Genomic DNA, 17,816 nt, shown 5'->3' with positions numbered 1-17,816 from the left:
AATGGAACAAAACTGCCAGAAGAAATTAAAGCTGTTACTCTGTATATTTGTCTTTGCATTCACAAGTTTGTAGTATTTGTACAGTCAACTTTAACTTTTCATTGTTCTATATGAGGCTGAATATTGAATTTGATAAACCTCAGTAATTGTTTTATAGTAAAAGAGCTAATTTAATCTTTGAAATGACTAGGGTTTTTTATACAGTAGATGTATTTGAGATGTTTGAGCTATCTCATATTTACTAAAATTCTACATTTTTAGTCACAGACTATTTTGTGAAATGTGTACTGTCCTAAACTGTGACACTGCATAATCTAAGACCATGTAAAACCAATGTGAGAAAAAAAAAGAAACAAGAATGTCTTTGCTCTTAGAATAGATGGTTTCCATCACATCTCAAGAGGAAGACTAAAGCTCTATTTGAAAATATTGGATATTATTTCAAATTAGCTAAGAGACTTAGGAAACACAGGTTTGGCTATGTGTATTTTTTCTATCCCTGGAAACTATTATTTTGTAAAAAATTATGCATTGGTAACTTATAATTAGTATAAAGAATAGAAAATGATTTTAATATTAAAATTGTTAGAGGACAAAATTGTTTAATGGGCAGGAATGACTTAGTCCAATAAAAAATTAATCAGATTATCTTCACACACAAGGGTATTTAGATGCCCAGAAGCAGGGCAGTTAGTTTTCCAACCTAATCGCTGGTCTTAGATGGACTTCCCTTTTGGATTTGGGATTTTTGTTTTTGGATTTTTTCATTCTCCAAAGCACTCTTTTTTGGGAATTCAGTGTTGCTCCCTCTATTTAAAAAAAAACAAAAATCCAATCAATGCCCAAAGAGCCAACAAGCGAAGCACAGCTGGGTAGGGGAGGTAAGGCTCTGGTCTAGGGGCCTGCTGCACATTGATTTCAAAGGGCCTTGGAACAAGCTCTCAACCAGCGTTAGTCACAGCACTGACACTGGGCTCCACGCTGCACCCAGCACACGTTTGGGCACCGACACGTCGCGTGCGCTGCCCCTGCAGCACAAGCCCCGCCCCCGCATTCCGAGCGGCTGCCGCCGGCAGCAAGCCCCGCCCCCGCCTCTTGCGCTTCCCCGCGGAAGCCCCGCCCCCGGGCGGTATCTGGTTGGCCCTTCAGGCGGGTAGTAGCATTAGGACGTCAGCGCGCATGCGCAGTGTTTGAAAGCAATGGCGGCGCTTACGGAGGAGGCGGTTCGGGAGAGAGTTAATTTGCGGCACCAGAACCTCGGTAACCAGCTCCCATCCTGGCGGCGCTGTTCCTCGAGGAGAGGGTGGCAGGGATGGTCGCTGGGGACCGGAGCCTGGAGATGAAGACAGCAGCTCCCCCCGCTGGCGGTTAAAACCGTTAATCCGGCGGCACTAGGCGGGTTGGAAACAAGAGGCGGGATTTGTGTAGTAGTCCCGCCCCCCAGAGTACCGCTGACCAATGGGAGGAGGCGATTGACAGCCGCTGGCGGTCCCCTGTCTCGCCCTCTCCCACCCGGTGTGGCTGCCTCAGGCTGGCCGCTGGCGGGGCGGGGCGGGAGGGGCTGTGGGGGGCGGGGCTGAGACGCGCTGCATGGGCCTGTCAGGAGCTGCCCCGCCCCCTCGTGTGGCGGTGTGTGAATGAGGGCGTGGCCGCGCTTGGGAAGGGCAGGGCGGGGGTTACTGGGGGGTCCCCCATCACCCTGGCCTCGCTGGTGACTGATGGGCCCTGTGGTTGGTCGGATGCCCCCCAGCACCAGGTGAGCAGTGACGTGGCATGGGGCAAGGACACTTAGAAGGCGGGAGCTTGTCAGCTTGGCCACGATGCCCAGCCCTTTTCGCAGCCCTCGGCTGTGCCTGTCACAGGGCTGTGCCCGTGTCAGCTGCTAGTGACTGCCTGGCCTGTTGCTATGGCACAGCAGGGGGAGGGCATCACCACCACTGCCCCAAGTGGCTGAGGCTTGGGACCTTGGCGATGATGGTCAGGGTTTGGTTGCTGCCTGTGATCCTGGCAGTGGCAGTGTGGACGTGCTTGGTTTCACAGGTATTTGTTCTGAGCCCACCCACATGTTCAAACCGTCCTGGATTTTAAAATGGCAGCTGTCGTGATCAGAGCAGCCTGAATCCCACATCATAAGGGAGGGGACAGAAATAACTTTGTGCCACTTCTAGAGCTCCCTGATTGTACACAGGGGGCTGGTCCTCTGAGTGGCTGACAGATACAACTGTCATAGTCCAGCTGTGCTCTGGCCATGCCCCTATTCCCTTGATGATGCTCCCTATTGCAGGGACTGTGGCGGGGGTATATATCAATGGTTAAGGGAATCCCCAGTTAACCGATAGATGGTGATTTACATTAGACTGTGTAGGAGGATCTGGCCCCCTGTCATGTTTCTTGTCCCATAGATATCTGTGGTGGCCTCCAAATTATTAGAGCCAGAAACCATTGCTTTATGCCATCTATAAAAGCTGCTGGGAAGCCCCACTTTCAAGCAGAAAAAAGTGGAGTATTAGGTTATGTCTACACTGAATTGAAAGACCCCAGCATAGCCACAGCTGGTCCAGCTCAGCTAAATTGGGCTGCAGGGCTAAAAATTGCTGTGTAGACATTTGGGCTTGGGCTGGTGCCCAGGTTTTGGACCCTCCCCCCTGCATGGTGTCCCAGAGGTTGGGCTGTAGCCTGAACCCAAACGTCTACACAGCAGTTTTACAGCCTGAGCTCCGAGAGCCCAATTCAGCTCACCTGGGCCAGCAACGGGTGCTTAATTGCAGAGTAGATGTACCTGCAGAGTCCAATACTGCTCTCACTTAAACAGTTTTAATCCAAAGTAACTCCGGTAAAATTAAACGTATTACTCTGGTCTTACACCAGTGTATCTCAGAGCAGTATATAGCGCAACAGCTGAAGTGGCTCATGTCACAATGAGCATAATCTTCCACTTCTTTGCAACTCATAGTCATTTATTCCAGTGCAAAGTGAGTGTAAAACTCTGAAAAATTGGAATCAGTAGTTGAGGACTTAAGATGGAGGCCCATTAACCAGTAAAAGCACCTTTCTTTCCTCACTTCGCTTCCAGTCAGGATAGTGTAATCAGACTGATCTTTTTTCTTTAATTGATGCACCATCTGTGCACTTGGTACTATATGAAATTAGAGAAAGATCAGTTGCTGGTTTGAGTACCTCACAATCCTAATTCAACTAGCACGGATAAAACATAGCACATTAATTGACTAAGTGAGGATCCAAACTCAAATGGATGCAGATATCTTCCTTTGTTTTCCAATGCATTTCTCCCTAAAGTGGGTTGACATTGAAAGACCCCTAGGAAAAGCATGTCTTAAGGAGTGTATGAGTGTCGAGAACGAGAAGTAAGTTGGCATGCTAGACATGAAAAGGAGTAACTTGGAAGAACAGACTGTTTTAATTCAGTTGTAAATTGGGAAAAGCTCTGGGCAACAGTCACCTGATTTCAGATGTGCAAAGACAGTACTGCGTGGTTCTCTTGCAATGATAACAGCTAGAAACTTTGAGACAGATTCTGCTTGCTGCTTAACAAATGTGCAATATGGGAAATGGCACAGAGAGTCTCCCCTTGCCAGCTCTTGCATGATCCACATAAGGATCGGGAGAATTGCATTTGCTGTACTTGAGGGGCATGTAACATCCCAAGGATGCATTGTGCGTGTAGACAGATCTACCAGTGCTTACCACTGGCAAGCCATATGCGAGATAGAGGAGGAAATAAGCTGCACCCTACAAAGAAATGTAACAGTGGGCATGCAGCATCTATTATCAGGGGTGGGTTTTGAAAATTGTATGGAGGATGGTTAGGAGAGGGGGGCGTGGCCCCCCACTTCTCACCCCCTGACAGACCCTCCCTCAGGACTCCTGCCCCATCCAACCACCCCTTCTCTCTGTCCCCTGACTACCCCCAGAACCCCAGCCCCTACCGCTGCTGGGCCCCCGCCACCCCATCCAACCCCCTCCTCGCCGTTTCCTTCCTTACTGCCCCGCTGCGAACCCTGCCCCATCCAACCACCCTTTCTCCCTGTCCCCTGACTGCCCCCGGAACCCATGCTCCTGACTGCTCCCCGCTGCCCCATCCAACCTTCCCTCCTTCCTGACTGCCCCTCCAGGACCCCTGCCCCAATTCAACCCCCCTGTTCCCCGCTCTCTGATCGCCCCAACCCCTATCCACCCCCCGCACCCTCTGACTACCCCCAAACTACCCCTTCCCTCTATCCAACCCGCCCTGCTCCCTGCCCCCTTACTGTGCAGCACAGAGCAGCGGGTCAGGCTGGGCTCTGCAGCTGCACTGCCCCAGAAGCTTGCAGCCCCTGCCGCGCCGTCCGGAGCATTGCGCCGGCGGTGCAGTGAGCTGAGGCTGCGAGGGAAAACAGCAGGGGAGGGGCTGGGGGTGAGCCTCCTGGGCCCGGGGCCGGGCAGAATCCGGGCCGGGAGCTGTAGTTTGCCCACCTCTGATCTATATGCTTAGGAACTCCCAGTGGTGTAAGGGTGTTTGATTCAGCATTGCTATGCTCAGAAGCTCCCAATGTTTCCTTTAGTGTGGTATAATACCACATTTCCACTAAGGGCTTATCTACGCTATCACTTGAGTCGATGTAACTTAAGTCGCTCAGGGGTGTGAAAAAGTCACCCTTTTGTGACACAGGTTACATTGACTTAAAGCAGTGTCTACACTGTGCTGTGTTGCTGGGAGATGCTTTCCCACTGACATAACTTCTGCCTCTTGTTGAGGTGTAGTAATTATACCAATGGGAGAGCATCTTCACCAGATGTGCTACAGCTGCTCCAGTGTAGCACGATAGTGTAGACTAGCCCTTAGTGTGGGTTGTACCCACAGCACGCAGTTCTACCCTCTTCCCCCCCCCCCTTCAAATCAAGCCTGGATTCTGTGGTATTTGATGGCTATAGAAGAGTGGACTCATTATTGATGTACCCCCTTATGGCTGGGTTTGGGTATTAACTCTGCTCATCTAGCACTTCCTGCTGACATCCACTTTGGCACTGCAGTGTCTCTCCTGTCACTCAGAACTCCAGCCAGGTCACATTAAAGCTCTCCTCTTCCACAGTATCAACATCCTAGAGGGATGGATCCTTGTCCCATATAGTACTGGTCATCAATATGTCATCTCCTGCCCTTCCAGGGCTCCTCTTCCATTCCCTTTTTCTGTCAGAATACTGGCCCAAGGATTTTTCCCTGGAGTATTTTAACCAAATTCAAAAGCAAAATACAAACCTGAAATGATAGCAACTTCTGCCCATTCCCTCAGGTTTAAATTTTTAATACATCCTGGAGTCTCCCCCAGCTTTCTGTTCTTCTGGAGAATGCTCACACTCACAAGTTACTTCCCTGGAGCCTTGTCCCCTCTTTGGATCCTCCACTTCTGTCTATCCCTAACATTGTCTGCCTATCAGTTGGCTTTTATCAAGTCCACTCTAGGAGATCTTTTCACTCTGCCATCAGAGCCTGGCCCAGGCATATAAGCTCCTTCCTGAAGCTCTTCAGTTGAGTGCCTGGCTGGATTTCTTTTCCGGAGGTCCAGGTCCTGCCCCTTTTTTCAGAGCTCACTGGCCGAGCATGCTCTACCCCAGTGACATCTCTGTACCTCCTACATATGGTTTCTGGTACTCAGAGAGGGACTGCAGAGTTCTTTCCATGTAGCCCCCTTCAGCTTTAGTCTTCCTCCTTTTATAGAAACCACCAAGCTCCTCCCTAACCGAGCTTCATTTTTAAATAAGCCTGGCCCACCCTGTAGGTGAAACCAGGTGTGTTAATTGGCCTTGCCAGCCCACATTAACTGTTTCACCATCTGTGTGAGGTAAACACCCCCATCACAATGGCGTGCTCCCTATCTATCATAGAAATCTTCTTGCTTACTGTTGCTTTTGTGTGACTAAGCAGATTTTTTACAGTAGTGACTGTGCCACCTTTTCTTTTTAACTGCAATTGCACACACAGGAGAATAGATGGCCATTTAATTTCTTCTTCTTCAGTTCTGACATCCCTGAGCCAGTGGTGTAATCTTGAAAGGGCATCTACCAGAATGCCTCCACCAGCATGAACTCACACACATGGTGATTGTAGGGTCATACTGTGTGGAGGATGCCATTTTGCTCTAAAATGGCATCCTCCATGTAGTGTGACCTTGCATGTACAATTTACATGAGTTCCTGCTGTGCGGAGGATGCCATTTTGCTCTACCAGATGCCATCTTTCATGTGGCATGACCTTGCAATGCATCATGCTATGTGCAGCATGCCATTTTGAGAACAAAATGGCATCCTCCATGCAGCAAAAGTGCCGATTCACCATTCTGCCATGATCCGACCTCACTACAGAACAGCCCTGAGCACATCACTAATAATACTTTTTATGTTATTTGATCTAGGAATATCTTGTAAAGCACATTCTTGCTCTTAACTGTGAGGGTTTGATCCAAAAGGTGCTACTGTCTGCAGCAAGGTGCTGAGCATACTCATGTCTCATTGATTTCTATAGGAACAGTGTATGCTCAGTAGGTGCTTACAATCAAGCCCCACATGACATGCAAGTTTTTTGTGTGGGGGTTGTTTTTTTGTTGTTGTTTTTTTTTTTGCCATTTGGTTATTTATCTGATGAAATACAAGCTGTTTCTGCTAAAAGAACTAGGGAAGAAGTTTTGTTTCATCACATAGACCCAGAAGACAAGTACAAAAAGGCTGCTTGGGTACATGCCACTAAATCCATTAGAATGTGGCAGAACTGTTTGGTTAGAAACTAGGTTTTAGTGTAGTAATTTAGTGGTTTCTTAAGAAACTGCCACAGATCTATCTAGTTGAAATAGGTATACTCTGTTCACAAATTGATATAGATGTAATCTGACGGCAAGAAACATAATTTACAGATGAACCCCTCTTTGGCCACATGTGAATGTCATTAGAATTTTGAGAATGGAAGCGCAAGTGTTGCTTTCTGTGGGATTGTCCTCTGCCTTTGTGGCTCAATTTCCATGCAGACAGCTTGGTGGGAAGCAATACAGATGGAAGGTGTATTATTTTGCAGTTCTACCAAGCAGCATATCTGCAGACAATTTTTAAAATCTGCCCTCATAGGCACAAGGAGGCCAATCCCTGTGATTGTTAGCTCTACCTGCTGATGATAAATATTCTCCAGGTCGTTGACACGCACAACTCTAAAATCACCAAAAAAAAAATTAAACATGTATCTTGCATTTCTGTCACTTCAATATCAGCTGTATTTAACATAATTAGCATAATTTCAATAATTTCATTTTTCGTAAGATAATTATACTAAGGTTTCACATTTTCTCATTGTAGCTGATGTCCGATCACTGTCTCTTCCTGGAACTTACCATGAAAAGATTACTCATTTAGGAAATTCTCTGAAAAATTTCACTCGTCTAAAATCCTTAGACCTCTCTCGCAATGCATTGGTTAGCTTGGAGGTACGTTTTTTGTTTAATTTTTTTAAATGATTATTTAAGATAAATATAACAGGAACTGGGTTAGGTCTTGAAGTCATGGAGAAAGGACAAGAGGATTGGGGGAGTCGTATTGAAGATTTTATGGCGGTTGGAACAATATCGGGTTTTTTTGTGCCTTGCAAGCCTGGTACCTTATGGAAAAATAATGGAGGGTACAGGTGGAGGGGGCGCCAGTTTACCTTCCGATAAACTTGAAATTCAGTATCTGTAAAGAAAATAAGTATTTTGTGAGCAGCCTCACTACCTGTTGCATCACCAGCACAGCATGCAGATCCTGATTTAGGTCCTGATCCTGCAAACACTTGTGCGTAATTTTTTTTTTTTTTTATACAAGTAAATGGAGCTGGCTTTGGAGGATTGGTAATAGAATACAGTGTTTTATCTCCAAATGACAATTTTGAATCTAGTTTGGGTAAGTGGTCAAAAATTATTTTCTGGTGGCTGTTCAGAGCACTGTGTGAAATGATTTTGTAGTTTTAGTCTAATTCCAAGTGGACTGGAGTCCAGATTATAGTTGGCATCCTTGGTTGTAGTCTCAGCAAAAGATGGCTTGGAGTCTGAACTAATGTATTAAATTTACAGGTAGTCTTTCTCGAAGATTGTGGCACTTCAGTGGTTTAGTATGGGGAAATTTGTATGTATAGCCTGTGCTATAGCTCCTTTGTAGCTGAAGGAGGATTTTTAGTTTCAAGTGCTATCAATCAATCACCTTTTCCAGGGTGTACCCCGATCTTAAAAAGACTTACACTCATGCTTAATTTAAACACGAGTTCAACCAGTGTCATCGGGACTCTTCATATGGATAGAAATAAGTATGTGCTTAAATCTTTGCAGGATCAGAGTGTAAGTACGTAATTGCTTATCTCAACCCTTTTTGTGAAGAACAGCATCAATATGCTATAGTACTTTATTTTACATAATATCTGTAGTATTTCTTGATAGCTTGAAGAGCTCAAATTGATGAATGTCAATATTTAAGAGGTGCTCAATTCACATTTAAATTTCACCACTCTTAACTAATTGTTCATCTTGCTCAGCAAAATGTTTTAAGTGTCACTAGAAAATTTTAAATATTTAAAGATGCCACTAGAAGACAGAACGGCTTTATATGCACAGAACAGGTATGGCATGGGCAGCGGTTATTAAGTTGTCCCCAAGTGCTCTCTCACTCAGTTATAACCCTTGTCTGGAAGGAACATCTTCTTGGTGGATAGTTTTGATACAGCCAAAAAGAATAACAAATAATGTCACTTGTGATTTTTGTTTGTGAGGTTTTTAAAAACCTTTCATGTGTGCACTAGAACCTGGACTGAGACCAGCAACTCGTTTCACATAGGCCACCAAACAGCTACAGGCAGCTGGTAAAGACTATTAAGTCACTGGTTGCCTGGCTTTGATTTATATCAATGACCTAGTTTATTTCACTCTATGAAAACGTAAAGTTTATTGGAGTCATATGTGAGTACAAACTAATGTGATTTCTATTTTCTATACATTAACAGGGCATTCAGCATCTGATATTTTTAGAAAAGCTCAATCTCTATTACAATCACATTTCATCACTATCAGAAATATTTCGACTTCATAGTTTAACTGTACTCAAGGATGTGGACCTCCGTCTGAACCCTGTAGTTAAAAATGAGTCTGATTATCGTCTTTTTGTTGTGCACATGCTTCCTAACCTTAGACGCTTAGGTAAGTACAATTCAGAACTTCAAAATTTAATTGAGTTCTTGAAATTTTAGATATAGTGTTAGGTATCTTATATGAAAGAGAAATATATATGTGTATGTATCAAGAATGTGTCTGTGGTGTGTGATTTATGCAATTTATTCCATATGAGTGCCAATGAAACCTTTATATCATGTCCACATTTATTCTTTATAGGCTATATATGTACTTTTAAGAATGTGGTTTTGGTGGTATTTCTTAAATGTATGGAACAAAATGTTGTATCCCTGCACCTGGCTTTTCAGGTGGAGGGATACCTTTGTTACCATAATAATGGCTAGCTAAATGGTCAGTAGGACTTCTGATACCCCTTTTTTTTTTCTTAATAACTTTTTAAAAAATATGAAAGAATATTAGATTAGAGAGGAAGGATAGGCCAGTGACTAAAGAGCTAGCCTGGGACTCAGGAGACCCAGGGTGCTTTTCCTGTGCTGCCACAGACTTCCTGGATGACCTTGGACAAGTCACTTAGGTCCAGATCCACAAAGGTATGTGGGCTCCTAACCTGTAAAATCAGTGGATGTAAGGAATCTAAATACATTTGTGAATCCGAGCCTTAGTCTCTATGCCTCAGTTCTGTAGCTGGGAAATAGAGAGATAATAGTATTTCTCTGCCTCAGTGGATGTTGTGAGAATAAATACAGTAAAGATTGCCAGATGCTCAAAAACCCATGGTACTGGGGGCCATATATGTACCTAAGATATCTAGATAGATTGACTGGAGACCATCTACCTGTGCACATTAAAGCATGTTTTTATTATCATCATGCTTGTGCTTCTTTGTGAATGCAAATTGTCTTAAATTAATCTGTAAGCTCTTTAGTGCAGGATTTTTTTTTTTTAAAATTGTGTGTTCAGGAATCAGTGGGAACCATGTCCTGTACCAATAGCAGGAATTGACAGATTTAGCCCATCACTCCATTGTGGTTGATGTACATTAGCAGCTTAATGCATGCTAGGGTTTGAGACAGCTCCAATGCCATTTATCAGCAGCAGGGCTGGCTGTTGCATGAACTTAAATACATAATGAAGTTCAAAGCTGATGTGCATTAACCTTCGTAACATGGTTATTGAGGGTATTCAGTACTTTGTTAAACAATTTTAGATCATTCAAATATCCCATTGCAGATGTTCTTTTATTGCAAACAGTTTTATAGACTTTACGGATGTGATTTTTCTAATGTGCTCACCACTGGTCTAACTTTGCTCCCCTTGTCTTCAGTACTAGAAGAATAAGGCCACTTTTGAAAATCCCACCCTATGTTTAATTTGAAAAAAAACATTACCAGTGTTGACTGTGTTTTGAAAATGCAATATATTTTTTTCTGAATAAAGTTGTTTTGAATAAAGGTTCAAAGTAAACATTTTGTAATATGAAAGGGTGCTCAATTCTGTTATGCTTTTGTATTTAATATTTTCTATGAACATATGATTTGATTAGACACATGAATATGCACACAGCTATTGCACAAATTAACTGTATACATAAATGTTTTGATAAGAAAGCTTACTATTTCCTTGCATTTATTTGTATTTCAAACTTTTTGATAATGCTTATCAAGACTTCTGCCCACAACTAATCTATTACTAGTTGATATATAGGGAAGAAAACCATATCCTGCTCCCTGTAGGATTCTGTTAGCTTCTGTGAACCAATCCAACAGTTATACTAAAACAGAAGAACTAACTATTTAAAATATCACTCTGAGAACTTGTCTTTTCCCCTTCCCATAGAATTGTTCAGAACAGTGACTCATTTTCAGTAGTGCTTTGCATATCTTTTGCTGTCAATAGTGTAGTTTGTGGCTTTGTAAGTTAAAAGCTTTAAGTATCGGGATCCTTTAAAAGGGAATGTTGGGTACATGCAGCTATACTACCATAGTAAGATGTTAACTTTAAAAAAAAAAAAAAAGGCAAATACAAACCTCTTTAATTTTTGTCACTTTGTTGAGTAGTTCATTATACAAAGAAAATTAGGCCAATTGCCATTGAGGCCATCTTCCCCTTCTGCTAGCCTTAGCACAGAATTCACTTATGTCTATGTGAGTGGAGTTGCCAGTCAGCCCCAAATATGAAGCTCTATTTTCGTTGCGGAGTCAAAAGGAGAAATCTTGTCCCACTCAAAATCGATAAAAATTTTGCTGTTGACTTGATAGGTTCATAGATACTAAGGTTAGAAGGGACCATTCTGATCATCTAGTCCGACCTCCTGCACAACGCAGGCTACAGAATCTCACCCACCCATTCCTACGAAAAACCTCACGTATGTCTGAGCTATTGAAGTCCTCAAATCGTGGTTTAAAGACTTCAAGGAGCAGAGAATCCTCCCTTAAGTGACCCGTGCCCCATGTTACAGAGGAAGGTGAAAAACCTCCAGGGCCTCTCCAATCTGCCCTGGAGGAAAATTCCTTCCCGACCCCAAATATGGCAATCAGCTAAACCCTGAGCATATGGGCAAGATTCACCAGCCAGATACTACAGAAAATTCTTTGCTGGGTAACTCAGATCCCATCCATCTAATATCCCATCTCAGGGGATTAGTCCTATTTACCCTGAATATTTAAAGATCAATTACTTACCAAAATCCCATTATCCCATCATACCATCTCCTCCATAAACTTATCGAGTAGAATCTTAAAGCCAGATAGATCTTTTGCCCCCACTGCTTCCCTTGGAAGGCTATTCCAAAACTTCACTCCTCTGATGGTTAGAAACCTTCGTCTAATTTCAAGTCTAAACTTCCTGGTGGCCAGTTTATACCCATTTGTTCTTGTGTCCACATTGGTGCTGAGCTGAAATAATTCCTCTCCCTCTCCTGTATTTATCCCTCTGATACATTTATAGAGAGCAATCATATCTCCCCCTCTACCTTCTTTTAGTTAGGCTAAACAAGCCAAGCTCCTTAAGTCTCCTTTCATAAGACAAGTTTTCCATTCCTCGGATCATCCTAGTAGCCCTTCTCTGTACCTGCTCCAGTTTGAATTCATCCTTTTTAAACATGGGAGACCAGAACTGCACACAGTATTCTAGGTGAGGTCTCACCAGTGCCTTGTATAATGGTACTAAAACCTCCTTATCTCTACTGGAAATGCCTCTCCTGATGCATCCCAAAACCGCATTAGCTTTTTTCACAGCCATATCACATTGGCAGCTCATAGTCATCCTATGATCAACCAATACTCCAAGGTCCTTCTCCTCTTCTGTTACTTCTAATTGATGCGTCCCCAACTTATAACTAAAATTCTTGTTATTAATCCCTAAATGCATAACCTTACACTTCTCACTATTAAATTTTATCCTATTTCTATTACTCCAGTTTACAAGGTCATCCAGATCCTTCTATATAATGTCCCGATCCTTCTCTGAATTGGCAATACCTCCCAGCTTTGTATCATTTGCAAACTTTATTAGCACACTCCTGCTTTTTGTGCCAAGGTCAGTAATAAAAAGATTAAATAAGATTGGTCCCAAAACTGATCCCTGAGGAACTCCACTGGTAACCTCCCTCCAGCCTGACAGTTCACCTTTCAATAGGACCCTTTGCAGTCTCCCCTTTAACCAATTCCTTATCCACCTTTTGATGTTCATATTGATCCCCATCTTCTCCAATTTAACTAATAATTCCCCATGTGGCACGGTATCAAACGCCTTACTGAAATCTAGGTAAATTAGATCTACTGCGTTTCCTTTATCTAAAAAAATCTGTTACTTTTTCAAAAAAGGAGATCAGGTTGGTTTGGCACGATCTACCTTTTGTAAAACCATGTTGTATTTTGTCCCATTTACCATTGATGTCAATGTCCTTAACTAATTTTTCCTTCAAGAGTCAAGATTTCAAATAAAAGATCATGGTTTGTGGCCTCTGTTTTCATTAACGAAAAGCTATGGTAGAACTTCAGTTTTACGAACACCAGAGTTACGAACTGACCAGTCATTTGGAACTGGAAGTATGCAATCAGGCGGCAGCAGAGACAAATACAAAACGAAAACCTCACAAATACAGTACTGTGTTAAATGCAAAGTACTAAAAAATCAGAAAGAGAAAGCAGCATTTATCTTCTGCATAGTAAAGTTTCAAAGCTGTATTAAGTCAATGTTCAGTTGTAAGCTTTTGAAAGAACCATAACGTTTTGTTCAGAGTTATGAACAACCTCCATTCCCAAGGTGTTCTACTGTAATTCCAAATTCATATTACATGAACCAATGAGCGGTGGGTGGAGCCCCCCTTCGGGTAGGCTAGCCCCTAGCTTCACCCCTTCTGCCCAAGCCCCACCGCAGCCAGAGCCCTATGCCCCCCCTTGTGGCCGAAGCCACGAGCTCTCTCTCCCCTGCCCAGAGGAGCCCCAAGTCCCCGTCCCCCCCCAGCCAGAGCAGCCCTGGGCCAGCTAGAGCCTTGAGCCCCCCCACATGGTCAGAGAAGTCCCGGGCCAGTCAGAGTCCCCCCACAGCACTGTGTCTTCCCAGACCCCAAGCTGACCTGCATGAAAAGCTCTTGTTTCTTCTCTTTCGGGAGAATTCATTTAGCTTTTGGTATGCTCCATGAAAGTGGAGGTGGGTGGCTGAGGAGGTATGTGTTACTCAGCTTCATCAGTAATCTTTCTGGAGTCCAGGGAGATTACTGATTAACCCAAGAAGCGGAATAGCAGATACCACCTTCTTGGCTGCCCCGGAACCTGTATGGGGCATAATAAGAGGAAACTTCCCTCTCCAAACCCACAACCGGTGTTCGGAGGTTGCAGCTGTGCCTGGGCAGGCTCAGCCTTCCCTGGCCTATTATACCTGCTGCCAAGTGGCTGTTTCCAGGCTTCCTTTCTTGTCTGCCATTCTCCCTTATATCTGGGTGGAATCTAATAAGCTATACCTGGCCCGACAGGGCTTCCAACACCTGCTATCAGGGTGAGAAGAATTATTCTTCTCTGTTACAGTCTATTTAAATGTGAAGGGATTGTTTTCCTACAAATGAATGAGATAAAAAGCCTACAAAACCCAGACACAAAACTTTAAGCCCCTAGAGAATGGGTTGGGTTTACAAATGTTGGCTCTGGAATAGCCAATTATGTTCTAAACAATTAGCTTATATATATGTGTTGTTTTCACAATGAATGGAACTTTCAGAAATCTATATATTTTTAACTTTTGGCCTTTTTTTTTCTCCACTAGGAGCACGTTATGTATTTTTCTTAAAACTGATATGATGAAATCTGTGCCCTCGCTGGTTATCAGAGTTTTATCTGCTGTAAACGTAGTCAGTTTGAAGGTGCCATACCACTGTTCTGATTTCCTGAGTTAAAAGCTATAGTGAAAAATATTAATGACATTGATTTCTTTTTGTGGGGATATTTTTCTAGATGATCGACCAGTGAGAGATAGTGAACGAAAAGCATCCCTTTTGCATTTCACCACAGATCATGCATTTGAATTAAAAGATTCTTCACCAACAGCAAAAGTGAATGAAATTGAAAGGTATGAACAAAGTAACAGAAGCAGTAGTTTTGAAGTGTTGGAAAGGCAATTAGGGCTTAATTCTAAAGCAAATATTGCACTCAGGCAAGTTTATAAACATTCTTAGTGCAAGAATCAAAAAGTGCAGCTGTGGAAACATGGAAAATCTTCAAGGCTCTCTTGTCCCGTCAGTGTAAATCTTATGAGTTACTTTGGGGAATTACTCAAGTCTGTGTCTGACAAACCTTACCTATTTGTTACTTGTGTATTAAATTCCTCTAGGCAAATTTGATTTAAAAGTTTATAAACAACCTTAAATTAGCTGGGCAGTTGCATACAAATCAGAGCATTTTAATTTTACTTCTAAAAATTCATTCATTCTCCCCACCCCCCAATAATTACAATATAGATTGGAGTCAGTTGCAGGATTGGAGCCTAAAAACACAACAGAGACAAAAGGTGGAAGAAAAAATGTATTATTCCCATTTCGTAGATGGGAAGCTGAGTCTCAGAGATTCAATGAACGGCCTAAAAATCACACAGGAAATTTGTGGTAGAGCTAGGAATTAAAACCAGATCTCCCGAGTCAATCTAATGCTTTATCCAATATCTTGTAACAAAACAACTAATCTTTTACCTAGAATAAAAAACTGGGCTGGTCCACTAACATTGATACTCAGTAAAATAAGTAAAGTTGGTTTTTATCAACACAAAAAGGATCTTTAAATACAGGAAACCGCAACATTAAAATAAGGTGAGAGTGTGACAGCATATTTTCCTTAACAGATCTGGTCAGCCACGGATAGCATATATTAACTCAATGTCAAGGAAGTGTTCAGTGATGGATGAAGAAGATGAAGCAGTGCTAAACTTAATTACAAAGTGTGAATGGGACTTGAGCAAACCTCTTGGAATAACAGGATCTGCTAAAAAGGACCCTGAAGTAGAATTTCACAGTTTACAAAGTATGTTGATATACCTTTAAAAATTTGTCATAAAAAATTAAGTAATTAGTGAATAGTTTAAAAAGGAGATCTTCAGAGTTTAGGGGCCATATCTTCTCTGTTTTTGAATATTTTCAAATGCATCACTTTAGCATTTTTAAAGCAGTCTACTTACTTTGCTTGCATAAAATAGACTAAAATTAAAGATTTTTATGTATTGAACTGTATGTAAACATTGATATTCTTTGCTTACTTTTCCATTGAAGTCTTTATTATGTATCATATTTTATATGAAACGTGCTATATGGAAGAGAAATTGAGTAAAACCTCCATTATCTTGTGACACATTCCTTAGTAGAAACTTTGAAAAATACTATGAAATAAAATACTCCTATAAAATAAAAATCATAATATACGTCCAAAAGAGCTCTGTAGAGGTGCAGTAGTAGTACTTTCCCTCCATGCAAGTACTATATCCAGAAACTTATATTGGAGCCCTAAGAATTCTGGGCCATGTCACCTATCCCTTGAGCTATTCCCACATATTGGAAAGAAAAAGTGCTTTGAGGGACTTCCTTTTGCATTTGGTAATGGGGTGGGGCTGTACCCCCTGTAAAAGTAACAGGAAGATTGACTCCTCAAACTAGTGAATCGATCCTCCAAGATCCAGGGAGGCCATGTGGCTCTATAACTATACTCTCTTCACGCGTAGATCTATTATGTTGCAATCCTATTAAACTTAGCCTGTTTTATATAACGACTAAACTTTAATCCATTCTCTGATTTCCCAAGGTATTCGGAATATAGAAGATAATGTTGGCATTACTATGAATAGGAAATCTGAAACCAGACCCAAGAGCCTACAAATGTGGAAGCAACAAGCAAATATGCCTATGGTAAAAAAAACAAAAAAAAAAACCACCCCAGACAAACAAACTTGTATTGTGTTGTCTTCAACTATTTGAACCTGTAAGCTACCATACAGATTTTAGGAGAAACACTAGATACACATGTGCAGGTTTTGTAGGAATGCCCTTCCTCTGGCTGGTTTCAGAGTAGCAGCCGTGTTAGTCTCTATGTGCAAAAAGAAAAGGAGTACTTGTGGCACCTTAGAGACTAACAAATTTATTTGAGCATAAGCTTTCGTGAGCTACAGCTCAAAATGCATCTGATGAAGTGAGCTGTAGCTCACGAAAGCTTATGCTCTAATAAATTTGTTAGTCTCTAAGGTGCCACAAGTACTCCTTTTCTTCTTCCTCTGGCTGTAAATGAAGTAATCTTAAATGTTTGAATCTAGTCTTTGTCAAGTACGTTCAGGTGATAGCATTGGTTCAAAACTGGGATGGCTACCACTATTGGTTCAAAGCTCTTGTGGCTACCCCTATTTTAATCACATTCAGTCCTGCTCTTAGTAGGGTTAGGTAATACAATGATTAAAATGCTGGCAGTTAGACTATACTAACCCTCATTCCAATGCTACCACCAGTGGTAGCAACTGTGGGAAATTTTAGGACTCCCATTGCATAAATCTGTAGTGCTACAGCTGGCCCAGGTCAGCTGACTTGGTACTGAACTGCAGGGCTATAAAATTGTAATGTAGATGTTAGGGCTCGAGCTGGAGTCCAGACTCTGCAACCCTCCCCCTTTGTGGGGTCTTAAAGCACCGTGAGCCAAAAAAAAAATCAGCTGACCCAGGTCAGCCATGCATCTTTTATTGCAGTGTAAACATACCCTTTTTAGTGTTCTGTGAGTTGGCTAGTAGAAAAAAAGTTCAAAATGGAGCGCTGCTTTTACTGGGTGGTTGGTTTGTTTTTATTAATATAGTTTTAAAAGAAAGCTCGGTGCCTGACAGGCAAAATCTCTTTGGCACAAATGGGTGGATGCCGATTAAAGTCAGTCAGAGAACCAATACAGTATCCATTAATACATGCAATTACTAATGTGCAGGTTGGTTTCAATCCCCATTTGGCACTGACCTGATACGTGCCAAAATCCAAGGAATTTAAATGTTAATGCTCAGAGCCATATATAATGACCATTTTTGCCTGAATAGATTTCAGTTTACATTCACAAAGTGTCTTTTGTGTGTAGGTGCCTTTGACAGGTAATGGAAAAATATTAATTAAGACAAGTAACCTAACATTATCCATTTAGCCAAAATTAAAAAGGAAAAAATAAAGATATCCTTCTCAAA

At 42.2% G+C, this 17,816-nt stretch overlaps 1 protein-coding gene across 19 annotated transcripts in view; it reads left to right on the top strand.

Annotated features, from left to right (window-relative positions):
* Nucleotides 1-1,153: 1,153 nt before the first annotated feature.
* CEP72 (centrosomal protein 72) overlaps nucleotides 1,154-17,816 on the top strand; it is an 82,167-nt gene continuing 65,504 nt past the window's right edge. For all 19 annotated transcript variants that reach the window (XM_043508565.1, XM_043508560.1, XM_043508566.1 and 16 more), the window contains exons 1-6: nucleotides 1,154-1,260; nucleotides 7,339-7,466; nucleotides 9,008-9,200; nucleotides 14,585-14,699; nucleotides 15,465-15,643; nucleotides 16,415-16,518. In XM_043508565.1, coding sequence (XP_043364500.1) covers nucleotides 1,200-1,260; nucleotides 7,339-7,466; nucleotides 9,008-9,200; nucleotides 14,585-14,699; nucleotides 15,465-15,643; nucleotides 16,415-16,518 — 780 coding nt within the window. In that variant the 5' untranslated portion in view covers nucleotides 1,154-1,199. The remainder of the gene's footprint in view (nucleotides 1,261-7,338; nucleotides 7,467-9,007; nucleotides 9,201-14,584; nucleotides 14,700-15,464; nucleotides 15,644-16,414; nucleotides 16,519-17,816) is intronic.

Source organism: Dermochelys coriacea, chromosome 2 (assembly GCF_009764565.3).
Source record: "Dermochelys coriacea isolate rDerCor1 chromosome 2, rDerCor1.pri.v4, whole genome shotgun sequence".
Lineage (NCBI taxonomy): Eukaryota > Metazoa > Chordata > Testudines > Dermochelyidae > Dermochelys > Dermochelys coriacea.
Note: the sequence above shows the minus strand (reverse complement) of the source record. Positions and strands in the feature narration are given on the sequence as shown.